We start from the raw sequence: 23,646 nt of genomic DNA, 5'->3' as shown, positions 1-23,646 counted from the left end.
CGAACGTTAATTAAAGTTCAGGGAAATAATGAGACCACGCTCTCAGTTCAGACATCAGTATTTAATTTACATTATTCATAACATTTTGTGTCTCTTTAAGAATTTTCTCATGAATATCTCTAAGTGGGACAAAAAAGTGCAAATAATACCAAACATTTTCCTTGTTACATATAACACTGCGTACACTACACTATTGTGCACGGCCGACGTTAGAAACAAAATGACAAGGTGACTCTTTCTGATCGAAGCTCGCGTGTCGCCTTTGACCTCCGTACAGTACATACTTACATACATACAGATCATTAAGAAATGAGTGGCAGGAAATGAGAACGCTGAAGGAGTTTTTTTTTTTCTTTTTCTTTTTCATAGAGGAAGTGCTTTCATCTAAGAGCATATCACATTAACGAGGAAGTGAGGGCGTAAAGCCTACAAACACAAGTGTGTTACGGGAGGACGGCTACAAAAAACCTTATGTTACAGCAAGCAGATGTTGTGTCTGTCTCCATTACCAAAGCAAAAAAAAGTCCAAATTACGTCATCGCACGGCTGTGAGGATAATGTGCAGCTCACTGTAAATGCCCAGTAACACTCCAGTGGTCGTCAGTGCTGTGTTTAGGTGCACCCACCGTGTGATCATGACGGATTCTGTTTACTTTATAATGGCGAAGTAGCACAATAGCCTCTTTGACAGTGATCACAGTCATCACGGACACAGTGAGAATTGTTATGCAAAGAGTATGAGTAAAAAAAAAAGGAAGAAAAAAAAAGAAAGGCTTCTTTTGTACATGACAAACACGGCTCAGAGAGGAGATACAGTATCGTTTCAACGTGGACAAATCCGCTGCTTTACATAAATAATACCGAGGAGACGCCTGTAACACTTCCCTCAGCCGTCCAGGAGCAGGTTCATCAGGTGCAGTTTGTTATTACTGGTAGCCCTTAAAACACGATTCAGACAGTTACCCTCTGTTGATCAAACACTGCCGTATGCCAGAGCTTCACCTCTCTAACACAAGAAGTGTTTCACCTTTTTGTTGTGTTGAGCGGATGAGTTATTTACAACCATGGTGACACAGTTGGCTACAAAACAAACAAAAAAAAAAAAATTGGGGTTGGCTATTGCAATGGCCAGCCATGGTTGTGATTGGCTGCTGAGGACTCCCCCCGGGCGCAACGTGTTCCTTCTACCTGCGTCTTTTTGGGACATATAATCGCGTGTTTGTATACAGTATGTGCATGCGCGCAACAATTGTTTACATATATCTGTGCGACTGTATTGTAATATTTGAATGTGAAGCGCACTTTAACATGATAATAGTACCAGCCAGTGTGTGGGGGTTACGAGGTGATGGAGGGCTTTACTTGTTTCACAGTCAGGTGAGTTTTTGGGAGGGACGGGGGGGGGAAGGTGGATGGTGACTCTCCAGGTGCCTCAGAGTCCGTGGGGCAGTGTGCAGTCTCAATGCAGGCCAGAGCCCGGTGTGACGCTGTAGTGGGGTGTTATTTGATGATCTGCGGACAGTCGCTCCAGGCTTTGGCCTTCCGCTTGGCCAGGGCCAGCCAGGCCGGCTCTGTGGACTGCGGAGAGTCACTGGAGGGGAAGCGCTTTGACACCTCCTTGACAGCAGGTGGCGACGGTGTAGAGTCTGCGATCTCAACTGAAAGGAGGACAAGAAATGAGTTACACGTGTGGTTACAGCCCTTTAAGGCTCATTTTATGAAAGTGATTTAGCTGCAACTATGAGTTTACCTCGGAAAACAGTGAAAATGACCTTCACAATTGTTTCAGAGCCTAAGAGGACGTCATTGAATGTCTTATTTAGTCTGAACAACAGTCCTCAAACAAGGAGAAGTAGCAAATCTTCACATTAGAGAATCTGGAACCAGCAAATATTTGGTATTTCTGTTTGAAAAAGATTTTCATTAAATAGTTTTTGATTATATTTATGGTCAGCAACAGACGCACAATGTTTTTTTTTTACATTCTGTAATTATATAGTAGTTTTCATTGTTTCATTGTTTTTGCAGCGTGTAATCCAGCGTTACTGTTTGTAATCTAATCTGATCGATTGCTGTTCACTGTCTGAACTGAACATGTCCTACTCTTCAGTTATCAAAATAGTAAATGATTACATCTCTCTCAAATGAACAAATGATTAATCAAATAATCTGAATTGAAATGTATTCTGAATGAATCATTTTTATCAATGACAAATTACTGAAACATTTAAGAATGTAAGCATACTGTAAATATGGATTTAGTGCTGCTACTTATGAGTATATGCAGCATTAAATAATTAATTATTTATTCTCTCTCATCCTGTTTCCTGCCATCTCTCAATGCTGTCCTGTTAACAAACCAAAAAAATGGGTTTTTTTTATGTAGGCAGGTAGGCTTTCTCTTTTTTAGACTTAAAGGTGCACTATGTAGTTTCTGAGAAGAAATTCAAACTCAGAATTTTAATATTTACAATATTAATTAGGTACTTCGGCTTAACTGAATAAACAAGCTGTTCTCTGAGGAAAATAAGGTTTCAGCACTCTGTTTGAAGCTAGAGAGGTGGCAGGGTCCGCCACATATAAACAAAGTAAAACAGGATGAAACTGTGTTGTCCTTTAAGGTCAGTTTGTTTATTCAGTTGATTCAGTCATGAAACAAAGAGAGTTTGTTTAGGCGTAAAAAAATCAATGAAGATGTTTTCTTCCCCAAAACTACATAGTGCACCTTTAATCCCCAATGTGCAGCTTCTCACCAGTGACAGAGCTGGGTAAGGTGTTGGCTTTTTTCAGGTGTTCTCGGCGCTCAAATCGTCCCAGGAGGCTGTCGGGTCTCTTGGGCTCCTCTGGGGTCTGAGGTTTAGAGGAAGGACTGGAGCTCCCGCTGCCTCTGCTCTCTGTGGGGCTCACCAGCGTAACCTGCAGAAGACATCAATGATTGTGTGAGAGGAAATCACGTGAAGAAATCTTAAAACGTGTGTACAGAAGCAATCTTTTTCACATACACTGTCTCTATCTTTCGCTTGTTTTTCAGCCAGCTTGGCCTCTCTTATGCTGCGACGCTCCTCTCGGCTCTGCTGCTGCTCCCTGAAGCCTTTCTGCTTCTGCAGAGCCAGTGTGATCCACAAGGGCCCGGCCTCCTTCTCCCCGACCCTCGAACTGTCCAGCGAGTGCCTGCTCTGTAGTGAAGGTTTTTCTGAAGGGAAACACATGCAGGTTGGCACATTAATGGGGCAAGATGCTAAATTGAACCAAATATCAGTGCTTTGGCCGCCTATAAGATCAAAAACTCAGTAAACATGAGTGTGAATCTGCACTCAAAGTCACACTGACCTTTCCTGATGAGCTCTGTCTTTCGGTCCACCTTCTCCCTCCAGGGGATGTTGATGGAGGGGAAGAAGGACCTCTTCTCCTTCTGCTCCTCCTCCACTTGGACCTGGCCCTGGCCGCTCCGGTGCGAAGCTTCCTCGCTCTTGCTCCGCTGCTCCTGGCTGGATGACTCCGCAGCCCCTGTCCTCTGCATCGCAGCATCACTGGGAGGCCCGTGGGCCACTTTAGGTAGCGGCGACGGGGGAGGCGTTGGGACTGCTCCGACAGGTTTGGGTGACGTGGTCGGTCTGCGGTAGATCGGTGGCTTGGAAAGTACTTTCTCACCTTCGCTGGTAGACTTAGATGGTTTAGCCCGAGGCACGGCGGGGGAGGCACACGCATGTAAGTACTTGCCAACCGCGCCTTCTTTCTGAGGCGATGCAGGACTTGATTTATCAGAGAAGACAGAGGAAGCGTCAGAGTCTGGCTCAATGGGGGTGAGAGGTGATGGGACGCCGTCAAAGCTGTCCCCAGCGCTGTATCGCTTCTTCCTCTTCTCAGTGGACTGTTCGCTGTGAAAGCGGAGGGAGTAGTTGGTCCTCCTCAGCTTTATGCCAAAAGGTGTGGGCTTGTCCTCACCGTCATGGCCTTGGTTCTCTCCCTCCTCTCTGCTTTCAGACACCTCGGTCTCACTCTGAGCCCTGCTCTTCCCCTCTGGCCCCTCAATTTTGGCTCCGGGGCTGGGAACCAGGAAAGAGGGGAGGTCTTTGGCAAACATACACTCCTCTGACCCTCTTTCTGAGATGCGGACAGTTTTACTCGTCCTGCTCTGAGGTCTACTGGTTGGAGCTGGGGAGGCTGCAGTGGGGCTTTCGGACGGAGTGGCTTCCTCTCCCGCTTCCTTCTCATCTGCACCGAACACCTCGGAGTTCCTGTTTGAATCTCCAAACTTCTTCTTCGCAGGGGTGATGGAGAACTTGGCGTTGGCAGACATGGTCTTCCTGAGGTTGGTGTGGGAGAAGGCAGGCGGGTCTTCGCTGCTGGGCAGAGGCTGGCCCTTGCTCGGCTCGGGGTACTCGTCATATTTCCCCTCCTCCACCCCCTTGAATATCTTTGATCTGATGCTCGCCCATTCTGCCAGGACGGCTGCACCGGACTGGTCTGTGGTGAACGTGGTCTCACTGAGTGATTTGGTTTTGGCAGACTTGCGGTCGGGTGAAGTCTTGCTCTTGGTCGGCGGTGTGCCCTGGGCCTTTCTGTCCTCTCCCAGACCCAGCAGAGACTTGCAGGCGGTGTCTTTGATCTGGTCGAGATTGACGGCTGTCCCACAGAGCTGGGCGCCCGTCACTAAGATGGCTGTGTGGGGGACATATGGAGACGTTGGCAGGTTGGGGGAGTCCGGTCCTTCAGCCGAGGAAGCCTTGGCGCTCTCCCTCTGTTCAGCTACAGCGCCGCTCTGGTGGCTGGAGGCCGGCGTAACAGGTGTCAGGTTAACCTTCTGGAACAGAATCTGTTTCTCCCCCGAGGAAACTTTGAAGGAGAAAGGCCTCTGTCTCTCCTCCATCTCCCTCCAGCGCAGCTCCTCGGCCCTCCTCTTCCTCTCCTGTGGATCCGAGCAGCCGTCAGCCTCCTCTAGTGACAGCCTCCTCTGCTCCTCCTCCTCCTTTCTCTTCCTCTCCTCTGCTTCCAGTTTTTTCTTCTCCTCAATCTCCTGCAACCTCAGCTTCTCTGCTTCCTCCTTTTTCTTTCTTTCCTCTTCTTCCTCTCTGAGCTTCCTCTTCTTCGCAGCCTCAAGCTCCTGCTGCCTCCTCGCTTCTTCCTCCTCCTCTCGCTTCCTCCTTTCCTCCTCCTCTTTCCTCCTCTGCTCCTCCAGTCTTTTCCTCTCCTCTTCCCGCTGCCGGCGCTCCTCCTCCTCTCGCATCATCCTCTCCTCCTCCTCCCTCCGCATCCGTTCTTCCTCCTCTCGCTGCCTCCTTTCTTCCTCCTCTCTGATCCTTCTCTCCTCCTTCCTCCTTCTTTCTGCCTCCTCTCTAAGCCTTCGCTCTTCCTCCTCCCGCTGTTTACGACACCTCTCCTCTTCTAGTTCACGCTGCCTCAGCTCCTCCGCTGCTCTCTTCCTGTACTCCTCTTCCTCCTGTTTGAGCCTTTGTTCCTGCAGCTCCCTCCTCCTCCTCACCTCCTGTCTTTCTTCCTCATGGAGTCTCTGCTTCTTGAAGCTTTCCAGGGAATCAGCAGATGCCCTGCGCTGGGCGACTGTTGAGACGCCTGCGGCCTCGAAGTCCTCTTGCAGCACACCGGGGATAGACACCTCTTGGAGGTCCTGAGAATGTGGAAACATGATTAGTTTTAACAACACTTGAGTTGGAAATGTCACAAAAGAAATCATAGTTTGACCTTAGCTCTGGCCCACCTGCGTAAACCTCCGGTGCTTGCGGGAAATCCTCTGGTTTTTAGGTTTGACGGACAGTTTATGCTTGGCAGCGGTGTTGTCTAAGCGAGGAACAGACTGTGGAACAGCGTCCAGATTGATGGACTCGATGGTACCAGTGGGTGGAAGAACTCGCCTGGACCTCGGGGACTTCACTGGGGTGCTGTGTGGTTCAGCTTGTTGAGCCCCCTGCACCTGCTTGTGTCACATTAATAGAGCATCTGTGAGGGACTGATGTTTTAAAAGAGAACTCGATTCAGCATTGTGCCCCTGAAACATTGTTGGACTACCGATTTTTTTTTTTTAAAAGGATCAAAATTCACGTAAAACCAGATATTTTATTCCATGCATTCTTCTTCCTTGTCAAAACCTGGTGCCTACATTACCCACAATGCAAATGGACCTCTCAAAGGTCAGTATATACTCATAGTGCATTCATGTACTGTGGTTGAAGCAACAACTCAGAAAGTCGGAGAAAAGCTGACCGAGCTGACGTCACATGACGCTGAAACATGGCGGATGAAAGTAAACATTGGGTCGATGGTAACGTGCATATGCGTAAAATATACTTCGTGGCTTAAATGATCCATTTCCTTTGCTCTTCCTTGTCATTCAAGTACTGGACACAGCTGTCAATGTGTTGTTTAAACGCTCTGAGCGATAAAATGCAACATAACTTTTCTTGGCCTCCGTGTTGCTCCCACATTACGACTTGAACAGCTGTTACTTGAATGCACCGAAGTCGTAAGAATGATTTCCGAGCACCGTCAGCGTTGAGTCTGACTCACTGGTGTAGGATGTCGGTATAAGTCTGGGAATTGGCACCTTTTTCAGGCAGCCTTCATCCTCCGTCCTCCCGCTACCTGCGTGTTACTGTTTTCAGAATCCCTTCAGAGTTCAGGTAAACTCACTTCTTTCTAACTTTACACCCACAGTTTTTTATTTTCATTTTTCATTGTCAAACTTCCGTAGCCTAGATTGACACAGGATGAAAGATTTTTTGGCAATCTATATTATCTATATAATCCCACATACTAGGAATATCCATAAAACCTCTTGTCATAATAGCAAATCTGATGCAGAAACAGGATCTCATTCTCCACCCATGTGGCAGAAACATGTTAGCATAGGCTCCTGGTAAGTAGAGTTACTGTACATTACTCACATGGAGAGAAAGATTTCCTCCGACTTTCAGTTTGTGTTCCCTCAACCTTTACACCATGTGACATCACTTGAGGACACGTGTCTGACATCACACTGCTCCCTCTGGAGTCACAAAAGGCTTCATACAACTTTTGTCATACATGCAGTAGTACTACACAACACCTGCACAACAGACTTGGATGTGTAAAATCAGTGGGAAAGAATAATTCATTACCTTTGGCTCTGTGTTTGCTGGCTCAGCTTCTACCTGGGCCAAAACCTTCAGAGGACTCCGGGGAACCTCTTCCTCATCTGAACTCCCCTCATCTCCTTCACTTTTCCTCAGAGAGGGAGGCCTCTGGCCAAACTTTATACCTTGAGCAATCTGCTTCTGTTCGATCAACAACAAGAGCAACACGTTACGTTATGCAGACGGAAAAGATCACTGTTCAGCAACTGAGCACACGTCGCCACAAGGCCCACCTGCAGATTCCTGACTTTATCCGAGACGTTTTCCTGGGACATGCTGTGATCCAGACCGGGCTCAGCCGCCGGCTCCTCTGGGATAAAGATGCTGTCGTGTGAGAGAGCTCGGGATCCGATGGGATTCAACTCCCTGCAGACAAATGAGAGCGTTGCAGTGTGCCATTACTGTCAGTCATTCATTCATTTATCATGAGCGGGCCGCGGCGTCACTCTGTAAATCATTTTACACAAACAAATGAATGACCTCTTTACAGCGGCAGTCCCAGCACATCAATTAAAGGCTCGAATTGTGCCCTTTCACAAGAAGTGTTTGAGCAGAGCCTCACCCTTTTCTTTACAGATAGTGTAAACGCAACTCACAGCGTTTTACGAGAGTCTGATCTGACACTTTCATTTTTCCGTCAAGAAGCCAAGTTGTCTGTCTAACCCTCACTGTCTGGAAGATGTTTGCATTTTTCTATATAGGCACATATAATTGAGAAGACCTTTATTCAGCAATAATAAAATGATGAAGCAGCAAAGCTTAATGAATGAAAAATGAATCCTCGTAGTTACCTCAGATTTTGATTGGACTCCTCATCGTCAGACACAACTCCATTGCACACTTCCCCAGTAGAAAAACTCGCCTTTAGCTCCGCTCCATCAAAGCCCCCCTTCGCCTCCCTCTTCTTCTTCTTCCCAAAGAGTCGTCTGAAGGGCTGGAATTTGCCCTGTCGCCTCCTCTCTGTTGGAAAAACAAAATAGATGACATCCTCGGCCACATGCAATCAGACCATCAATCTTTGTATCTCGCCCTCGGGGCTAAATAACAAGCAGGACGGTAAGTATGGGCGTGTTTGTGTACGCGCGCGTGTGTGTGTGTGTAGATAATGAAATGCAATCGATTGACTTAAAGGAAAATAAATCAAAGTAGCAGATGGAATGAGAAGAAAACCTTGGCTCTTTGCTTCATACTTACTCGTATTTACAGGAAGTCGGAAAGATAAACAACAGGCATAAAGAGGGAGCACCCACAGCTTTGGAGAAATGGTGAACACATCCCTGAGTTATTGAGTGAAAAGAGACAAATGCAAATTCACAATTGGTCCTGAGAGAAATGAAAGCGGCAAAAAAAAAAAAACACAACCACATCCTGGCTGTCCACATAGCTCACATGATGCTTGATCTGCAACACTTCTCCATGAGACAGGCCGTGTGTGTTATCATACGCTACACTTAATGACACAGCTAATGACCCGCAGATTACCAAACTAAATATGGGACAATAAAGGAGCAAGGTGCAGAATTTTTTTTTAAAAAAGTGGCGACATCTGTCCTCTGTCATAAAAAGAGCTGTCACTTTTGGTAAAAATCAGGGCCGGCTCATGAGGAAGTCATGACCCAAAGTTAGGGCACTAACTTTATGTCTTTATTTCCTCATCGTCTTTTATGTCAGAGGGTTATCAACTCTCACATGAGCTAAACTTTCCCATGTGTACAGAGAAAAACTTCGCTCTGTCGTCTCCTCCTTTGACTTCTTTGACGTGATGTCATTTGCAAATGGAAACCGATATCTTTTGGCTCGATTTCAACATATAATAAACATATCTGCGTGCTTTGTTTTTGTCTGTGTGTCTGTTTGTGTGTCTGTGTGTGTGTATACTCGTGGAGGTCCACTGGATGAGCTAAGTGGGTGAGGTTACAGAGCTACAAAGCCACTCTACACCACTGTGCGGACAGGCGTTCTCAGGGCTGTGCGGGTATCCCTTTCAGAGCTATAAGTAGCAACTGGTGTGGGATTTCACCTCGCATGCTGCCTCACTACACCAGAGGCATCATGGGAAATGATACAGTAAACTAATTTCCCCGCTTTGGTCCTCGACTCTGGAGCGCTTGTGTCTTTATTCTTGTGTGGGAGAGTTTAAGTGACGTGAGTATTTATATGCTTTATCTTCGAATAATGAACGTGTCACTCATGACTCAAGAACCCAAATCACATTAAGTATCAGGATCAGGTCTTAATCACATCTGTGCTCATAAAAATGATAAAAGTCTGAACCTCCACAGGGGCAAAGGTCAAAAGATTAAAAACTCTTTCTGCAATTTGGAAATAATCAAATTTGCTCTAGTTTTAACATCTTATGAACCCAACTTCCCCCTAAAATGTACTAATATCTTCCTCACTACCACTTTGTTTCAACTGTAAAGCAATAATTTGACATTTTGGGAAACACTCTGATTCGCTTTCTTGGCGAGAGTTAGATATGAAGATCAACACCACTCTCATGTCTGTACAGTAAATATGAAGCTAGAGCTAGCAAAAACTAAAGTGTAAATACAACAAGTTGCAGTTTAGCTAGGGGGTTATGTGCTGCGCTAAATCAGCGGAGAGTTGAAGTCACCGCTCCCCGCCAAGAAATAGTCCCAAACTCAATCCTCATAAACCACTGGTTGTTTTTGGTTCAGGTTGGAAAGCTTGGTAGGATTCGGTGGGAAACCTTCAGAGATGCTGGTCGGAAGATTTTGTTACCTTTGTACAGATCCAGGCTAACCGTTTCCCTCTGTTTCCAGTCATTGTGCTAAGCTAAGATAACGACTGCTGGCTGTAGCTTTAAATTTAGCACACAGTCATGAGAGTGGTATCAATCTTCTCATCTAGCTCAATAAAGTACATCAGTTATTACTCTGGGTGGTAGGTCTAAAATATATCTCTGCAAGTATAAAGTGATTATAAGACGTCACTTATGATTTTAACCTCTGCCTTGCTTATTCTCTTTTCAACCTCTTGTGCCAATTCTGAGAACAACGAGACAGAAAAGAGAACATTTCTTTATTGAATTGATAAAACGTTCTTTTAATAGAGAAACGTACGTTTTTACGGCGCACAGATGAAATTCACGGTCTCCTCTCTTTGTCTGTCTGTGTGCAGTGAGTGATATTATGGTGTGACACTGATGTTCAGTTTCCCTGCAGCATGCTCTTCGAGCATCGGGGCCCGTCCAGCGTTTTTACTCTGGTACAGAGCCCATAATGCACTGCCATGGGCATGCTCACACACCCATGCGTGAAACGAGAAAGGACACTTTTTTTCTGCAGCGCAGACGACTCAGCAGCAGCACCCAACCTAACGTCGGGGTTAACTCTTGCTTCCTGTGTGCTCGCCGCGCAGTGTGTTTTGACCTCGATGCCCTGGACTCCTGCTGGTTTTTCATTTTAGCCGTCTGATCGGGGAATAGTTCCCATCTGGTGAAGGCAAATTACCTAGCTGGCAGCAGAAAAAAACAGCAGGAGGATGAAGAAGAACTGCTCACATTTCATATTAATGTGTTATTTTTCCCATTTTCACAATACTAGTCTAATCTTGCTACAGGGGTTCAGATTAAACAGCTTGAAGAGATGAATCAAGAGCTAGTAAAGATCAGAAACGTGGACACAGCACACATCTATGTAAAGGCTCACGTCAAACCCATCACCACACCATGCAGGTCTTAAAGAGACAGTGAAACAGAAAACACTGAGGCCATTTCGTCCTCGTGATGTGATCACTGTCTCTTTAAGAAGTCGCTAAAAAGCACTCATTTTTTCCTGTTTACCTGGGCCTTTGGGTTCGGTTACCTCTAAAAGCATGTCATGCTTAGTTTCCGTGGCGTCTGTTGCCATGGTCACTGCACACCTTGGCTGTGGTGAGAGAAGAAGGAAGTGAGCGTGGGGATGCTGTTATCAGGGGGGTAAAAGTGGGAGCCTTTATAATATCAAGAGGAGAGACGTGTGAGGGATCAGGAAAGGTGCATTGAATATTGACAGTGGCGCATGTCTTGCTTTTTATTTTTGCTCTCCGTCGCCTCCAGCATTCACATCAAAAAGCTCGGCTTTGTCAGCTCTGGCAGAATGGCTCCTGGTGATCGGCCTGTCTGGGGCACGATAAAGCCTCTGCTGTTTTAAGAGCAAAACGAGCTCTCTGAGGCCACTCTGTTGTGGCTCGAAATGGCGATAGTAAAATGTCAGCTGTACATGTGAAATGACACGTGGTTGGGGTAATGCAGATAGCGCTGAAATTACAAATTAAAAAAAGACATGTTCATTGTCCGCAGGATGATTCGAGATCCGCGGCAGGAATAAGCACACAAACCACACGAACCACCTCGTGTTTGCATCGACAACCCACAGATTGCTTCCTGAACCCTGCGTCCTCGAGCACCTGTCGGGCCGAGCCAGAGGTTTTCTGATGTACTGCGGGAAAATGTGTGTTGTGCAAAAAAGCACAAGCATCCGGAGCCGGCAATATAAAACCAGAGAGTGTGAGAGACAGTACTGAGAGAGAGAGGGAGAGGAGCCCTGCCGCCGTCTCCAGTGGGATCAGCATGCCGTGGGCTTCCTTCCTGAGGGGAACAGAGCCGGACAGACTCTCTCAGAAATGTCTCAACCCCTAAAAGGCTCTTTGTCCCGTCTGATTCCAGCCAGCGCAGAACAAGGAGCAAACAAGCATGTTTGGTAGTAGGGGTGTGTGAACACAGACAGAGAGTGTGTGTGGTGCGGAGAGAGACTGTGTGTGATTGTGTCTGCTGGTGTCAAGAGAGATATTGTTGATTCTTTTTGTTGTTTGTCTGTTTATTTACATGTTGGCTGCCAGTCCGAATGTTGAGCGAGTGTCTGACATGTTTTTTTTTTTCCTGTTGTGTGTTTACAGTCCTATTGCTGCAGAGGACAGACTCGGGGAGCAGCTAGAGATGGGATGAGAGAAGCACGAGGAGCAGCCATGTGCTCTACAGAAGCAGAGAAATGCCTTTGACAAGGATACAGCTGCATCATAGTATGGCGGCGGCATCTCAGCGCTCTCTCATCATCATTCGATGGTGACACCGGCTCTGCACCAGAGCGGGCCTGACAACTACCAAAGTCCAAAGGCATGGCTTAGTGTTGTAGCGGCTAAGTGCCATAACCTGACAGCACAAGTAGCTTGCTGACAAAGCAGACAGACGAAACGTGGTGGAGCAGTTTACCTATTTCAGCTGCACAGCTCGAGATAGCTGCGCACCAATGCAGTAAAACCTTAGGGAACATCGATCTGCCCTTTTGCACAAAGCTTGTTTTACCCAGGTGAGCGTCGCCGCCGCCTCCACTGTGGCTTTGGGAGAAAACGGTGGAATAAATACAGAGACAAAACAGCAGGTTTGGGTTTGTTAGCTCTGTAAGCATCAGGTGCAGTCACAGGGACAGCATGGCGTGGAGGGTGACGGAGGAGAAGATGGATGAGGAAGCACTTTTAAACAGATGAACATGATCAGGATGGATGAAGTGACAATGACAAAACATGTGAATCTGTATCGCCAAAAGTACACGTTCACAATCACTGTTCATCATCTTGAAGTGCATCTCCACCAACTGTAAACATTAAAGTGTGTTTACAGGTCTTGGGGACCATATCCACGCCACACGGCGGCCATTTCCCTCTGACATCACGCTCAGTGCGGGGAGCTTGAATACCGTACTGCTGTCTTAAAGGTTTGGAGACATAACGTAGAAAATGGAAGGGAAACAAGTTGTTGTCATTTTACCGCTTCCTGATCAATCAGCTACAAAAATGACTATGGATGGTGAAAATCCAGAGAGACATCGGGCCATATTTCAAGGTAAAATGACATATTTGATAACTGGTTAGCCAACGTTAGCATTCAACCACTTCCTAGCTAACATTACTGTTTCATGGTGTTACGCGAAACGATTGGAAAGGCGTAAACTTACTCCAAAATATCAACACGCACATCTTGGACACATTTATTTAAGCCTGAGAGTAAAACACACTGGATGTAATCAAACAGTAATGTTAGCTAGGAAGTGGCTGAATGCTAATGTAAGCTAATAGCTTATCAAATATGTCTTTTCTTTTTCTGTTTCTGTTTCGTGTAACGTGTATCAAACTGTAACGTTAGCTAGGAAGCTGTTAAATGCTAACATTAGCCATTTACAAACAAAAGTAATGAGTTATTAAATATGTTCATCCATCATTTTTTCAGTTGCTGATCAATTGGCAAGTGGTATATTGATAACAATATCTCAGCATTCGAGCTTGTGTGATGTCAGAGGAAAATGGCCGCCGTGTGAATATGGTCTATAAATTCCGCCCACGATGTCACTCAGTTGCTACATTGCATTGTGGGTAATGTAGGTGCCAGGTTTTGAGAAACAGTCTCGCATTGCCCTCCTATAACACTGTTGGACTCATTAGGGACAGTTTGACATCTGGTGCCTACATTACCCACAATGCAACTCAGCCACTGAGTGACATCACTGGAGGCAATTTACCAGATTACATGCAGCTTCCTCTGGAGCCACAAAAGGCTTTACACTACTTTTTTTTCCCCTCACATCTGCAGTAGTACTCCCCGAGTCCTGTAAACACACTTTCATGTGTAAAATTGGTGGAGCTCTCCTTTAACACAACAACGTGTCATCGACGCCTTCATCCCAGTCTCATTCTCCTCTGGTTGCCATGGCAATGTGTTAGCCAGAAGAGACAGACGCAACACAGATTCAAGTCACACAACAAACAGACTGAAATAGTTCGCTCGGCACACACACTGCATGTGTTTCTTCTGCCAGGTCAACAGGGGAGTGTACAAGGATATTTGTTGTTTCGCACACCTGACGTGCAAAAGGGGTAATTACGTATGGAGAATAAATATCAGATGTGCGGTGATTAATCATAACCTCCTCAGCACGTCATACTGCTGTTACAAAAGCTGTGAGTAAAGCAAGTCATGACATGCTGATGCGAAACTGATAAACCCCACAGTAATCCTGTTTACGTACAAAAGATGCTGGCATACAATAATTATTCTAACCGGTTCTGCTGTATCACACATCATATTACAGTTATTAATGCAACGCTACGCTCCCAGACTGGTTGGAAGAAAGGCCTTGATGCCACCAGCTGCTGCTCCTGGTGAGCCATCATTTTTGAATGAGAGTATAAAAAGAGCATCGTCGTCAGGAGGAGTGGGTGGTCCTGCTGGTGTCGACTGATGTTAAATCTATGTTTCTTTTAATAATTTTCACTGTGAAGTGAAGGCTTCCCCAGAATGTCTCTGTCTCTATGGGAGATTGCCTAAATGAATACCAATCAAACACAGAAAATTCATGAAATGGATCATTCGTGTCACAATTCATTCAGCTTTCACAGTCTATAAACTGAGTCTCTCCATAGTCACAATACATCTGACATCAACTGGCTACGTATGTACGGGAGCCCTAAGCAGGCGTGGGTCAAATATATTATTTCCTCTGTTTTCCCGTGATAAAGAGTCACATGTTTTTTGTTTTCTCGAGGTCACAAGTTACTTATTTCATTATCACAGAATAACAAATGTTGTTGTAAAGAGATAATAAGATCATTTTCTTGAGAAAACGATCTTTGTTATCCCGATATAACGAGATAAATAACCCAATAACCCATCATGAGAAAACAAACAAAGTCTAACGTGTTTTAGATCAGCAGTGCCATGCCAGCATCTCGTTATCTCGGGGAAACAACATTTATTATTACGTGGTAATGATATAAACAAAGGTTGTTACCTCTAGAGAAAAAAAATTATATTTCCTTATCTCTGGGAAGCGTAATTTGTAATTCTGTGATAATGACATGAATAACTCGTGATCTTGTGAAAACAAATAAGATTTTTAAAAACAAAGGTAACTATATGTTTGACCCATGACCATTTAAGGCTACATATCAATTGATTGCAAAGCGTCAAATCAAAGTGTTTTCTCACACTATTTAGCAGTATTAAGTTATGGTTTGCTTTTTTATCAACTGAGCTGTTAAACTGACAACAAACTTGCTACAAGGACATTGATTTTCAGCACATCACAGACCCAGCTTTCACCAAAACACCTCCATATCTTCACGTTCTACCTCATTTTCATGCAGCTCACCTCCTCCCACCTTTGTGGCACGCAGCCTGTAACGGGGCACGAACGTGCCAAACAAGTGGGCAAAGCACCTACATGTGGTGACACTGTTGGTGCTAAAGTTCACGCTGCCGTGAAAACACACAGCCCCGTGTGTGTTGGTGAACAAGTTCAGCATGTCAGACCCTATCTATGTCAACTTCAATTACAGCTCAGATGTCATGTGTGACCGAGATTAAACCTGCCAGCATGCTTCTGCAGAACTGCTTGCTGGACGGTAGAATACAGATACATCCATCTGAATTAGGCGGGCTTTGTTGGACCGTTGTGGAAAAAAGACCAACAGTCTGACATTCATGCCTGATTCATGCTGTGATTGGCCAGCTGTGTGGAGGTGAGAAACTTTCATTCACGACTATTTCTGTCACTTCTCATGTAAACAACCAAGTGCAACACTATGAATGCCTTCCAAGGGAGACTGTTTGGAAACATACGCCATTTTGAACAATACTGCGCCCCTTTCCTATTTACAGGCGACAAGTTTGCCTTTCCGCTTTTTTTCCCCCCATTCGAAATACGAATGTGCCAAGAACCGACACAAACAGTAGAAAGCAGCATGGAAGCAAGTGACAATCCTACGGTGGTTTATTTTCTTATATTTCAAACTTCTGTTTCTCCTTCGATCCAGCACTGCTTATATGGAAACAGATGGAAAACTATTTATACACCAACAACCAGATCTGCAAAGTGCGTCATAGCATAGCGCTGTAAAAGCACTGAAATGTAGATCAGATATAAAAATATAATATTTACCATAATCACCATCTTAGTTTAACTTATTAGCTCACTTATTAGGTCACGGAAGGTCTTGATCTTAAGCTTTAGAGTAAGAAAAGCTAAGTTAAATTGTTGTGAGAAATAAAAACATGATGTGTCACAGTTAACGTGATGGACTGTAGTGCCGCTACACTCTTCATGGGCTCTCATTATGTTTCATCTTGGGACTGACTGAGTCCCGTGCGACGGTTGGTATTACCTGTCCAGTATAAAGCCTCATACCCGGCCCACCCCTAGTCTGTACAAAATCTCACGGCAAATCAATCCAGTAATAGTTGACATATTTCAGCCTTGACCAAAAGGGACAAACCTCCTGACTAAGTGACCTTGCCATTCCTAACCAGGTTCGAGGTACCTACTGTAACAAACACCAGTGGTAGCTTTCAGCACATTACCGGACAAAACACAATGCAGACAACAAGCCTGCAGTGAACACTTATTTTATGAGTTACATAATGTTCAGCTTTTGTTCCACACATTATGCTGAAAGGTCTTCTTGGCATTTGTCTACTCTCTTGATGTCCACAGGGTGCGTGTGGAAAAACAATGGATTTTAAGAGTGACACGCGACATGTATCACATGACCGTGGTTATATTTTCCACATTAGCTAACGGTTAACTAACCAAGTGTGCGAACCAACGACGACAGAAAGGCCTTCTTCTCCTTTCTGAGCGTCTCCAGCACAAACACTGCCACTTGTGATATTCAAAGCTGTCACACATCGCAACAATTTAAAGTGCAGTATTAGTTTTACACTTCACTAAATCACCCTGTAAAACACGAGCTGCTCAGACTTGTTTTGCACACTGAGAGTCAGAAAACACACACAATCAAACCCGACAAACTATGCATGTGATCTACGCCTAACATTTCCATCAACTTTCTGTATAAGAACGCCTTCTTACCGTCCTACAGCCGCTCTGTGTGCGAGGGTATCTACGAGTGTGTGGCCGTTCCACCTGCCTGCTGTCACTGTAGATCTAGGGCATTACCTGGAGTCAGGTGTCACATGCAGTGAGGCCTTAGATGTGTGCGAGTGTGTGTGAGTATGTGTGTGTGTGTGTGGGCGTACAAGAGCAGCATCCCTTGATGTTCCTGCATAGATGAAAATTTGATTGCTGTTCTGAGGCGCAGTCACGTACTGGGGAATGAGAGCTCGCGGCGGCGTGGGTTCACGAGTGCAGATGCATGTTAGAGCGGCGCACATGTACAGTGCGAGGGGAGGAGGAGGTGTGTCAGTGGGGATCAGGGTATAGTGTGAGCTCTGAGTGAGGAGAGATGGGCGTTCTCCTGTGTCTGTCCTGTTAGTGCTGCTGTGCTGAGGAGGCACAAAGTGACACTTTGTTTCTCCGCCAGAAAGCCAGTGCAGAGAACAGAGTGGCATTCATCATTCGGACTGGCTGAAGCACACAAAGGCTTTCATTGTGGGTTAACAGTAACCGTGGACGCACGTGTTTGATTAGAACGGTTTGTAATGTGGCGCACCACAACTGCTTGATGATGATTTTATGGTCAGTGATGTGCGTTAAAACGATCTGGCAGCCTCAACACCGAATGCATCTGTAAGATCCTCATTTTATGGTCATATCTGTCTGATCTGGAGTCATAATAGCCGTGCACATCAGCATATAGTGTCAGTGTGTAATAAGGCCGCCGCCCCCCCCCCAGTTTTGGCAGCATCACACTGCAGTCTCTCAGGGATATGGTAATGATGAGGGCTTTACCAACCTGGATGCAGCATACATTACAGCAGCACAGCTCTTCAAAGACAGACTGCTCTCTGACTGTCTCCGTGCAGAAATAGACCACCCCCCCCAGTAAAAGCAGCATCGACATGCTCTCACACAGATATTCAGACAGGAACACACTTTATGTGTGAGGAGGCCGGGAACATCCACTTCCTGCTGGTCTCAATGATACCGAGGCAGCTACTGCACTTGACATGCGGTTCATGGAAATGCGAAGATGGAAACAACGCCCAGATATGTTCGCTTCTTTTCCCACAGTAAAAATCTAAATGGCATGTTAAAGGTGCAATATGTAAGATTTTTTGTTCAAAAATTAACCAGAACTATCAATAAAATGTCAGTTTTGTCATTATGAAGTCGACATATTGTTTTGCAGAGATATCTACTGAAGGTAGCATGCTAGCCAGCTAGCTCCAGCCTGTCCCAGCCCAAAGCTCCTCTGCTAGCAGTGTAAACATGAACCCCAGGCACTAGCTGCACGGCTAGTCAAGCTAACTAGCTAATGGCAGATACAGTTAGTGCTTACTCTGATGATATGCTGCCAGAGGCCATCAGATGATTAGGAAAAGGGCTTTTTTTTAACTAATATCATAGTCAAACGTGAATCATTTATTACATTGTTTTTTTGTGCTGTTTTTGTTCTGTTGTTTTGTTTTTCCCTCTTCGGCCCTGTTGTTATTGCTCCTACAGTGTGTTTGTTCTCTTTACTCATTTGTCTTGACTAATTCCCCCTCTTGTACTGTGCTTTGTCAAGTGTGTATGTTAGCCACTTGTATTGCACTATAAATAAATAAAAGTACATAAATTATTTTGCCACAACATAAAATAAACAAACCTACCTATTCGCAGTGGCAACCTACAGTATGCATCGTCACTCTGATGCTGTTTTGTTTGATTATATGTCAAAACACTAAAACAAACCTTCACGTCAGTGGTAATTTCGATAAAATACATACCCCCTATAGTATATTATTAAGAGCAGAGATGTGTTACATAACTGTGCATCAGCTTTCTGGGGACCACATATCAGAAGGGTTGATGATAACTTGGACCATGGTGAATAATTAGGGCAGCCCTCGTCAGAAATTAAGTGGTCGGCTGTGATCTGTGATTACAGTTCTGTGCCTCAGATGAAGGCAGCGCTGATACTAACACGATATCTGTCACACTGCATATATACAATACTGTACATAGTGTTGCTGGGTGATTATTACGTCTTGGTTTTGAGCATTTATGTCTATGTTTACCTAAATGAGAAATATTAGGAGAAATATAAATAGTGCTCATTTTCAGGCTCATAATTCAGTTCAAAACGCTCTGTTTAAGCTCCTGTCTAGGCCCCTCCTCCTGAATACCCAGTTGACTCTGATTGGTCAGCTCACACACGCCTGAGCCAGCACCGCTTACCTTATCTCCGGTAAGCTCTGTCGTGCCTTTTTAGCTTACAGTTAGCGTCATTTCTACTGCGAATATAGCCATAAAACATGCAAATGTGCAACACGGTGACGCAGTGTGTCACAAGTCACAGAATTAAAGGCGGGACTACTGATGAGGCGTTTCAGGAGCAGTGTTTTGTGGGAGAGAGGAGCTTCGGATGGTGTGGACTTTGGACTTTTTAACTTTTAAGACCTTTTACATGCACAAGAATCGATATAACACACTGAAGGGGGGAAAAAGCATAGTTGGTTTCGGTTAAGAGCTACTTCTAGAATAGCTGCTCTTTCTTTACAGATATACAGTTTTAGATTCAAACTATCACATAATGAGCACTTGTGCTTTTTTGTACAAAGTCACCTTTTACTGACAGGCTGATGCTGCGGTGCTTTCAGTTCTGTTTGTCAAATGTGCAACAATGTGACTGTTAATCAATCGACATTAAAAACCTGCAGAAACAACAGCGTGTCACTGTTCTTCGTCTGTGATTTAAAATCAAGCCCCGTCTTATCTGAGGTCAAGAGGGGTGATAAATGGCTCAAATAAAATGGATGCTGTCTGGCACGGCCGAGACACTCCACAGATGTCTCTGAAGAGACGCTCGCCGGTCACCACTCGGATGCCGATGACATGAGAAGTCAGTCAGACGATTGTTTACTGTGCAGCTCGGTGCATGCGAGTCCAAACCTTCAGGCTGAACGTTGCAGTTCTTCATAAAACAGAGACAGTGATAGTGACGTAGTCTTTACTATGAGAGCCCTCACATATTCCTCCTGAAACACACACACACACACACACACCTCTCAACCATCAGTCCACAAACATGAACCAACACATCACACACACCTGCCTGTCAATCAGGTGCCGAAGCAGCCAACCAAACACCAGGAACCAGCCCAATAAATCCAACACCAGCAGCCTGTGAATTCATCTCTGGCCCACTGCCATATATTCTGTCTCAGCACACACACACACACACAGTCCACTGACGGTGACAGTAAACGCAGCATTGATTTAAAAGCCTTTAAACGACGCGTGGAACAAAAAATAGATCCATAATTTACATTTTTCTCTCTCTCGCACATGCAGGCAGGCCCGCACCATATGGCCTGTGCGTGGCTTTCCAGCTGACATTTCCAAAAGCTGTATTGTGTGTGTGTGTATGTGTGTGTGTGTGTCGTTTGCGGGGAGATGGCTGTAGTGAAAGACCACATCAACATAGACCTAAAGGCACGGATCAATATGTAACCGTTAATGGCAGATTAGCGGATGCTGCCGCACAGGGATTACAGTCTATTACTTGCAGAGTAAAAAAAGGCGCACGGAGAACAAAGACTCTGGCCTCTCATTCTCTCACATATTGTCACACATGAAACCCCCAAAAATCATCCACTGGTGATGCATCACTCCGGATTCAAAACAATAAATAACGATTAATTACATTTTGGCCTGTTGACATCGGCGTTTGCGCATTTTGAGCCGGATCAAATTGCGAGTCCCCATTTACAGCGCGCACACACACACACACACATGCGCGCACACACACACATCTGCGAAGGATGGAGCAGAAGATCTGAGCGGGTCAATGAGAAAAATGAGAGGTGGAGGGGGGGGGATGTACAGTGACAAGGTCATCAGCGTCGTGAAAATGGGAAAAAACAAACAGTGAGCACAAACACAATGGACATGGAAGAGAAGACCCCAGCACCTTGTGTCCGGTCTGCGCGCGGTCCCCTCCTCGCTGCTCGCTGAAGCCCCAGCTCCGGCTGCCGCTCCGACCGCTTTTGTGTTGCTGATGCTGCGGGTGCCCGTCGGGGAGACGGCACGCACGGTCAAGTCCCGCACAGCTGCACGCGTGCGAGATGGAGGGAGAGGGAGGGTGTGGCTGCGAGAGAGATGGGCGAGCGGCGGCGGCGGCTGCGGCGACACATGAGCAACGATGCGGGCACGTTACTGGGACGTAAGCGCGTGCCTTTCGGAAGTGTTAGGGAAGAAAAAGCGAGGAGCTGAATGGAAAGACTGTAACCACCCCGAGGAATAGAGACACAGCGTGGAGCTGAAGGTGTTAATCCTGCTGGGATGTATTGTGTCTGTGCTGTAGTGTAGTGATGGTGTCCCGGCTCTATTTATAAACCAGCACCGTGCACATTAGTCATCCTGCTCTGTGTTTGTGAGCTACAGTAACCAGTGTTTCAGCTCACACTGTGTGACAATACAGTGATCAGGCAGAGTAATCTCTAATTCACACACATACAGTATGTAGGCCATGGCTGACACTCATGTGAGCACCTCAGAGCAGAGTCCAAAGTCATGGCATAAAAAGTTAATTGAGGAGCCCACTGAGGATGTTAGTTTAAAGGCACACTCTGCAGGATTTGTTGACTGCTGTTTGTACATAAAATAAGTAAATACAGGCAGAGGGCAGGGTGCGGCAGGTACAGATGCTTCCAGTGGTTCACATGTGAGGATTGAGAGGGATTATAAACACCTAGCTGCATATAAATTAACAATCTGTAGGCAGAAGATGACTCGATTCTGGTATCGGATGAGTTCTGGTTTGTGTTAGCAGCCGGGCTTCAGTTGTTTGCAGGTAAACAGTCCGTGTGGAGCACAAAAGAGGCAAAACACTGCAATCTGAGGAACCATCGGCTGTCGTCTGATGATGATTCAGCTGTTTATTAGTTTTCACTTTTAAATTCATCTACATTCATCTGCACAACATGGAAGAAAAGAGGGAAAAACACATTGCATCAGCATGTTTTTTTTCCTTAAATGTAGATTTACCGTGTCTTCATCATACATAGAGACAGATGTTAGGCATCAATTTTCATAATCCATTACACTTTTGAGTCATTTCTCAAGTAAAAATGCCAAAAATAACCTAGCTCCATCTTATCATTTGGGAGGCTCCTATTTGTTTTACATCACTCTCTTGGTTGTGCTGACAGTTGGTCATAAAACAAAAACAAGACACTGTAGTATTTTTCACATTTATTTTACTACAAGGAATTAATTGAATCAAGAATGAATATAATCTTTAGTCGCAGCCCTATAGATAAGTATAACGTTCTCTAATAAAATGTTGCACAATAAAAAACATACAATCTATCAAATTGTCATTATTTATTTCATGATTTATTTCTCAGCATGAAAGTAAAGATACAGTCAGCCCTGAAGAAACCCGACAGCTTGTTTTAGCTGCCAGGTCTTAAAACATGAACTGAGAATTAAGTTTTAACACATTAGACCTTATAAGCACAAGAAAGCAGAAAAATAGCTTCTATTTTTAAAAACTCTGAAGATATCATTTTAATACATGCCAAGACTGAGAACATTTTCCTGACAGATTACTGGCTAACGTATAAACTAACTGCTACAGGAAGTGTGAGAAGGATTAATAGCAGAATCTGGCATTTTTTCCAGGTTTATGCTAATAGGCTTTACAAACTTGGGGCTAAACATAGCCTCAAATGTAGCTTGCGTAACCAGCTAGTCGCAGCTACGCTGTCAAACTGATGTAACCTATATCTATAGACTGATCCTTTACTTTGAAGAGTTACAGTAATTATCTCCTGTGCATCATCATTCATGAGAAGCTAAACACAAACAGTTTCAAAATGTGCTTTCAACTTTAATGCTTTGTGTTTGTTGAAGAAGTTGCAGGCCTCACCAGGAAACGACTCATAGGTTCAGATATCTTATCATCTTAACGGTGCAACATAAGATTGACTGGTGATCACATGCAGTGATTGCACAAAGGAGGTTTTGCGTCATACTTCCGTGGGAAAAGGCGATGTGAGCTCATCGTCGACTGGAAGGATGGGTTGATGAGTCGAGCTGCGGCTGCTCCTCCACGCTGAGAGGACTCCGGTTTCTGAAAGCTATTACGAGAACAGCACACAACTGGACAGTGTCTCAAAATCCTCCAACATCTGAACACCAAATTGACCTAAACACGCTTTAAACACAGTTCATCTGCAGCAAGTCTACAAAAAACATGTCAGACTTTGGCTTTAAGAACCAGGGGATCTTTGAGGGTCCCCTGAGTCATGGCTTCACACTGAGGCAAACCCTAAATACATTAGCTGCACTACATCTCCCAGCTGGCATGGAGGGGGACTTCGGGATCCCTCAGGGAGGAGGTGCTGAGGACAAGCCTGTACACAGCACCTCCTTCTGCATGGCCTGTTGTAAACAATACACACACACAGAGAGAGGCAGAAAACCCTCTGAGGCACTTCTCCAAAACTAAATCCACTCACAAGATTTGATTTTACTGTATTTCGTGCATAGAATGATTTGGGAAGATTTTATTTTGAAAATACCAACCGGACGTGTTTTTGCTATTATTCTAGTTACGCTAGTGTCGTGTGTTT

The 23,646-nt window shown here is 45.1% G+C and overlaps 1 protein-coding gene across 3 annotated transcripts; it reads right to left on the bottom strand.

The window, feature by feature from the left end:
- Positions 1-42: 42 nt before the first annotated feature.
- cracd (capping protein inhibiting regulator of actin dynamics) lies at positions 43-21,088 on the bottom strand. 3 transcript variants are annotated; one of them, XM_084355009.1, is made up of 9 exons: positions 20,979-21,088; positions 7,919-8,087; positions 7,361-7,493; positions 7,113-7,268; positions 5,717-5,932; positions 3,331-5,626; positions 3,003-3,193; positions 2,754-2,916; positions 43-1,658 (listed from the first exon to the last, which is right to left on the bottom strand). In XM_084355009.1, exons 3-9 carry the CDS (start codon positions 7,400-7,402, stop codon positions 1,501-1,503), a joined length of 3,222 nt encoding a protein of 1,073 aa, XP_084211135.1. In that variant the 5' UTR covers positions 7,403-7,493; positions 7,919-8,087; positions 20,979-21,088; the 3' UTR covers positions 43-1,500. The 3 variants fall into 3 exon arrangements, with proteins under 3 accessions (XP_084211135.1, XP_084211134.1, XP_084211133.1); XM_084355008.1 differs by lacking the exon at positions 20,979-21,088 and adding an exon at positions 12,343-12,436 and having other exon boundaries at positions 5,717-5,929; XM_084355007.1 differs by lacking the exon at positions 20,979-21,088 and adding an exon at positions 12,343-12,435.
- Between the last annotated feature and the right edge of the window lie 2,558 nt (positions 21,089-23,646).

This window comes from Pagrus pagrus (assembly GCF_965226575.1).
Source record: "Pagrus pagrus genome assembly, chromosome: 6".
Lineage (NCBI taxonomy): Eukaryota > Metazoa > Chordata > Actinopteri > Spariformes > Sparidae > Pagrus > Pagrus pagrus.
This window is presented reverse-complemented; position numbering and strand designations above follow the sequence as displayed.

Excerpts from the sequence above, each read along its gene's own strand:
- cracd (XM_084355007.1), bottom strand. The coding sequence starts at position 12,403 with ATGTTCCCTAAGGTTTTACTGCATTGGTGCGCAGCTATCTCGAGCTGT. Across the intron at positions 5,933-7,112 it reads CAGCAAACACAGAGCCAAAG|CAGGTGCAGGGGGCTCAACA; the intron begins GTAATGAATTAT and ends ATGTGACACAAG. Across the intron at positions 2,917-3,002 it reads AAGCGAAAGATAGAGACAGT|GTTACGCTGGTGAGCCCCAC; the intron begins GTATGTGAAAAA and ends TGTCTTCTGCAG.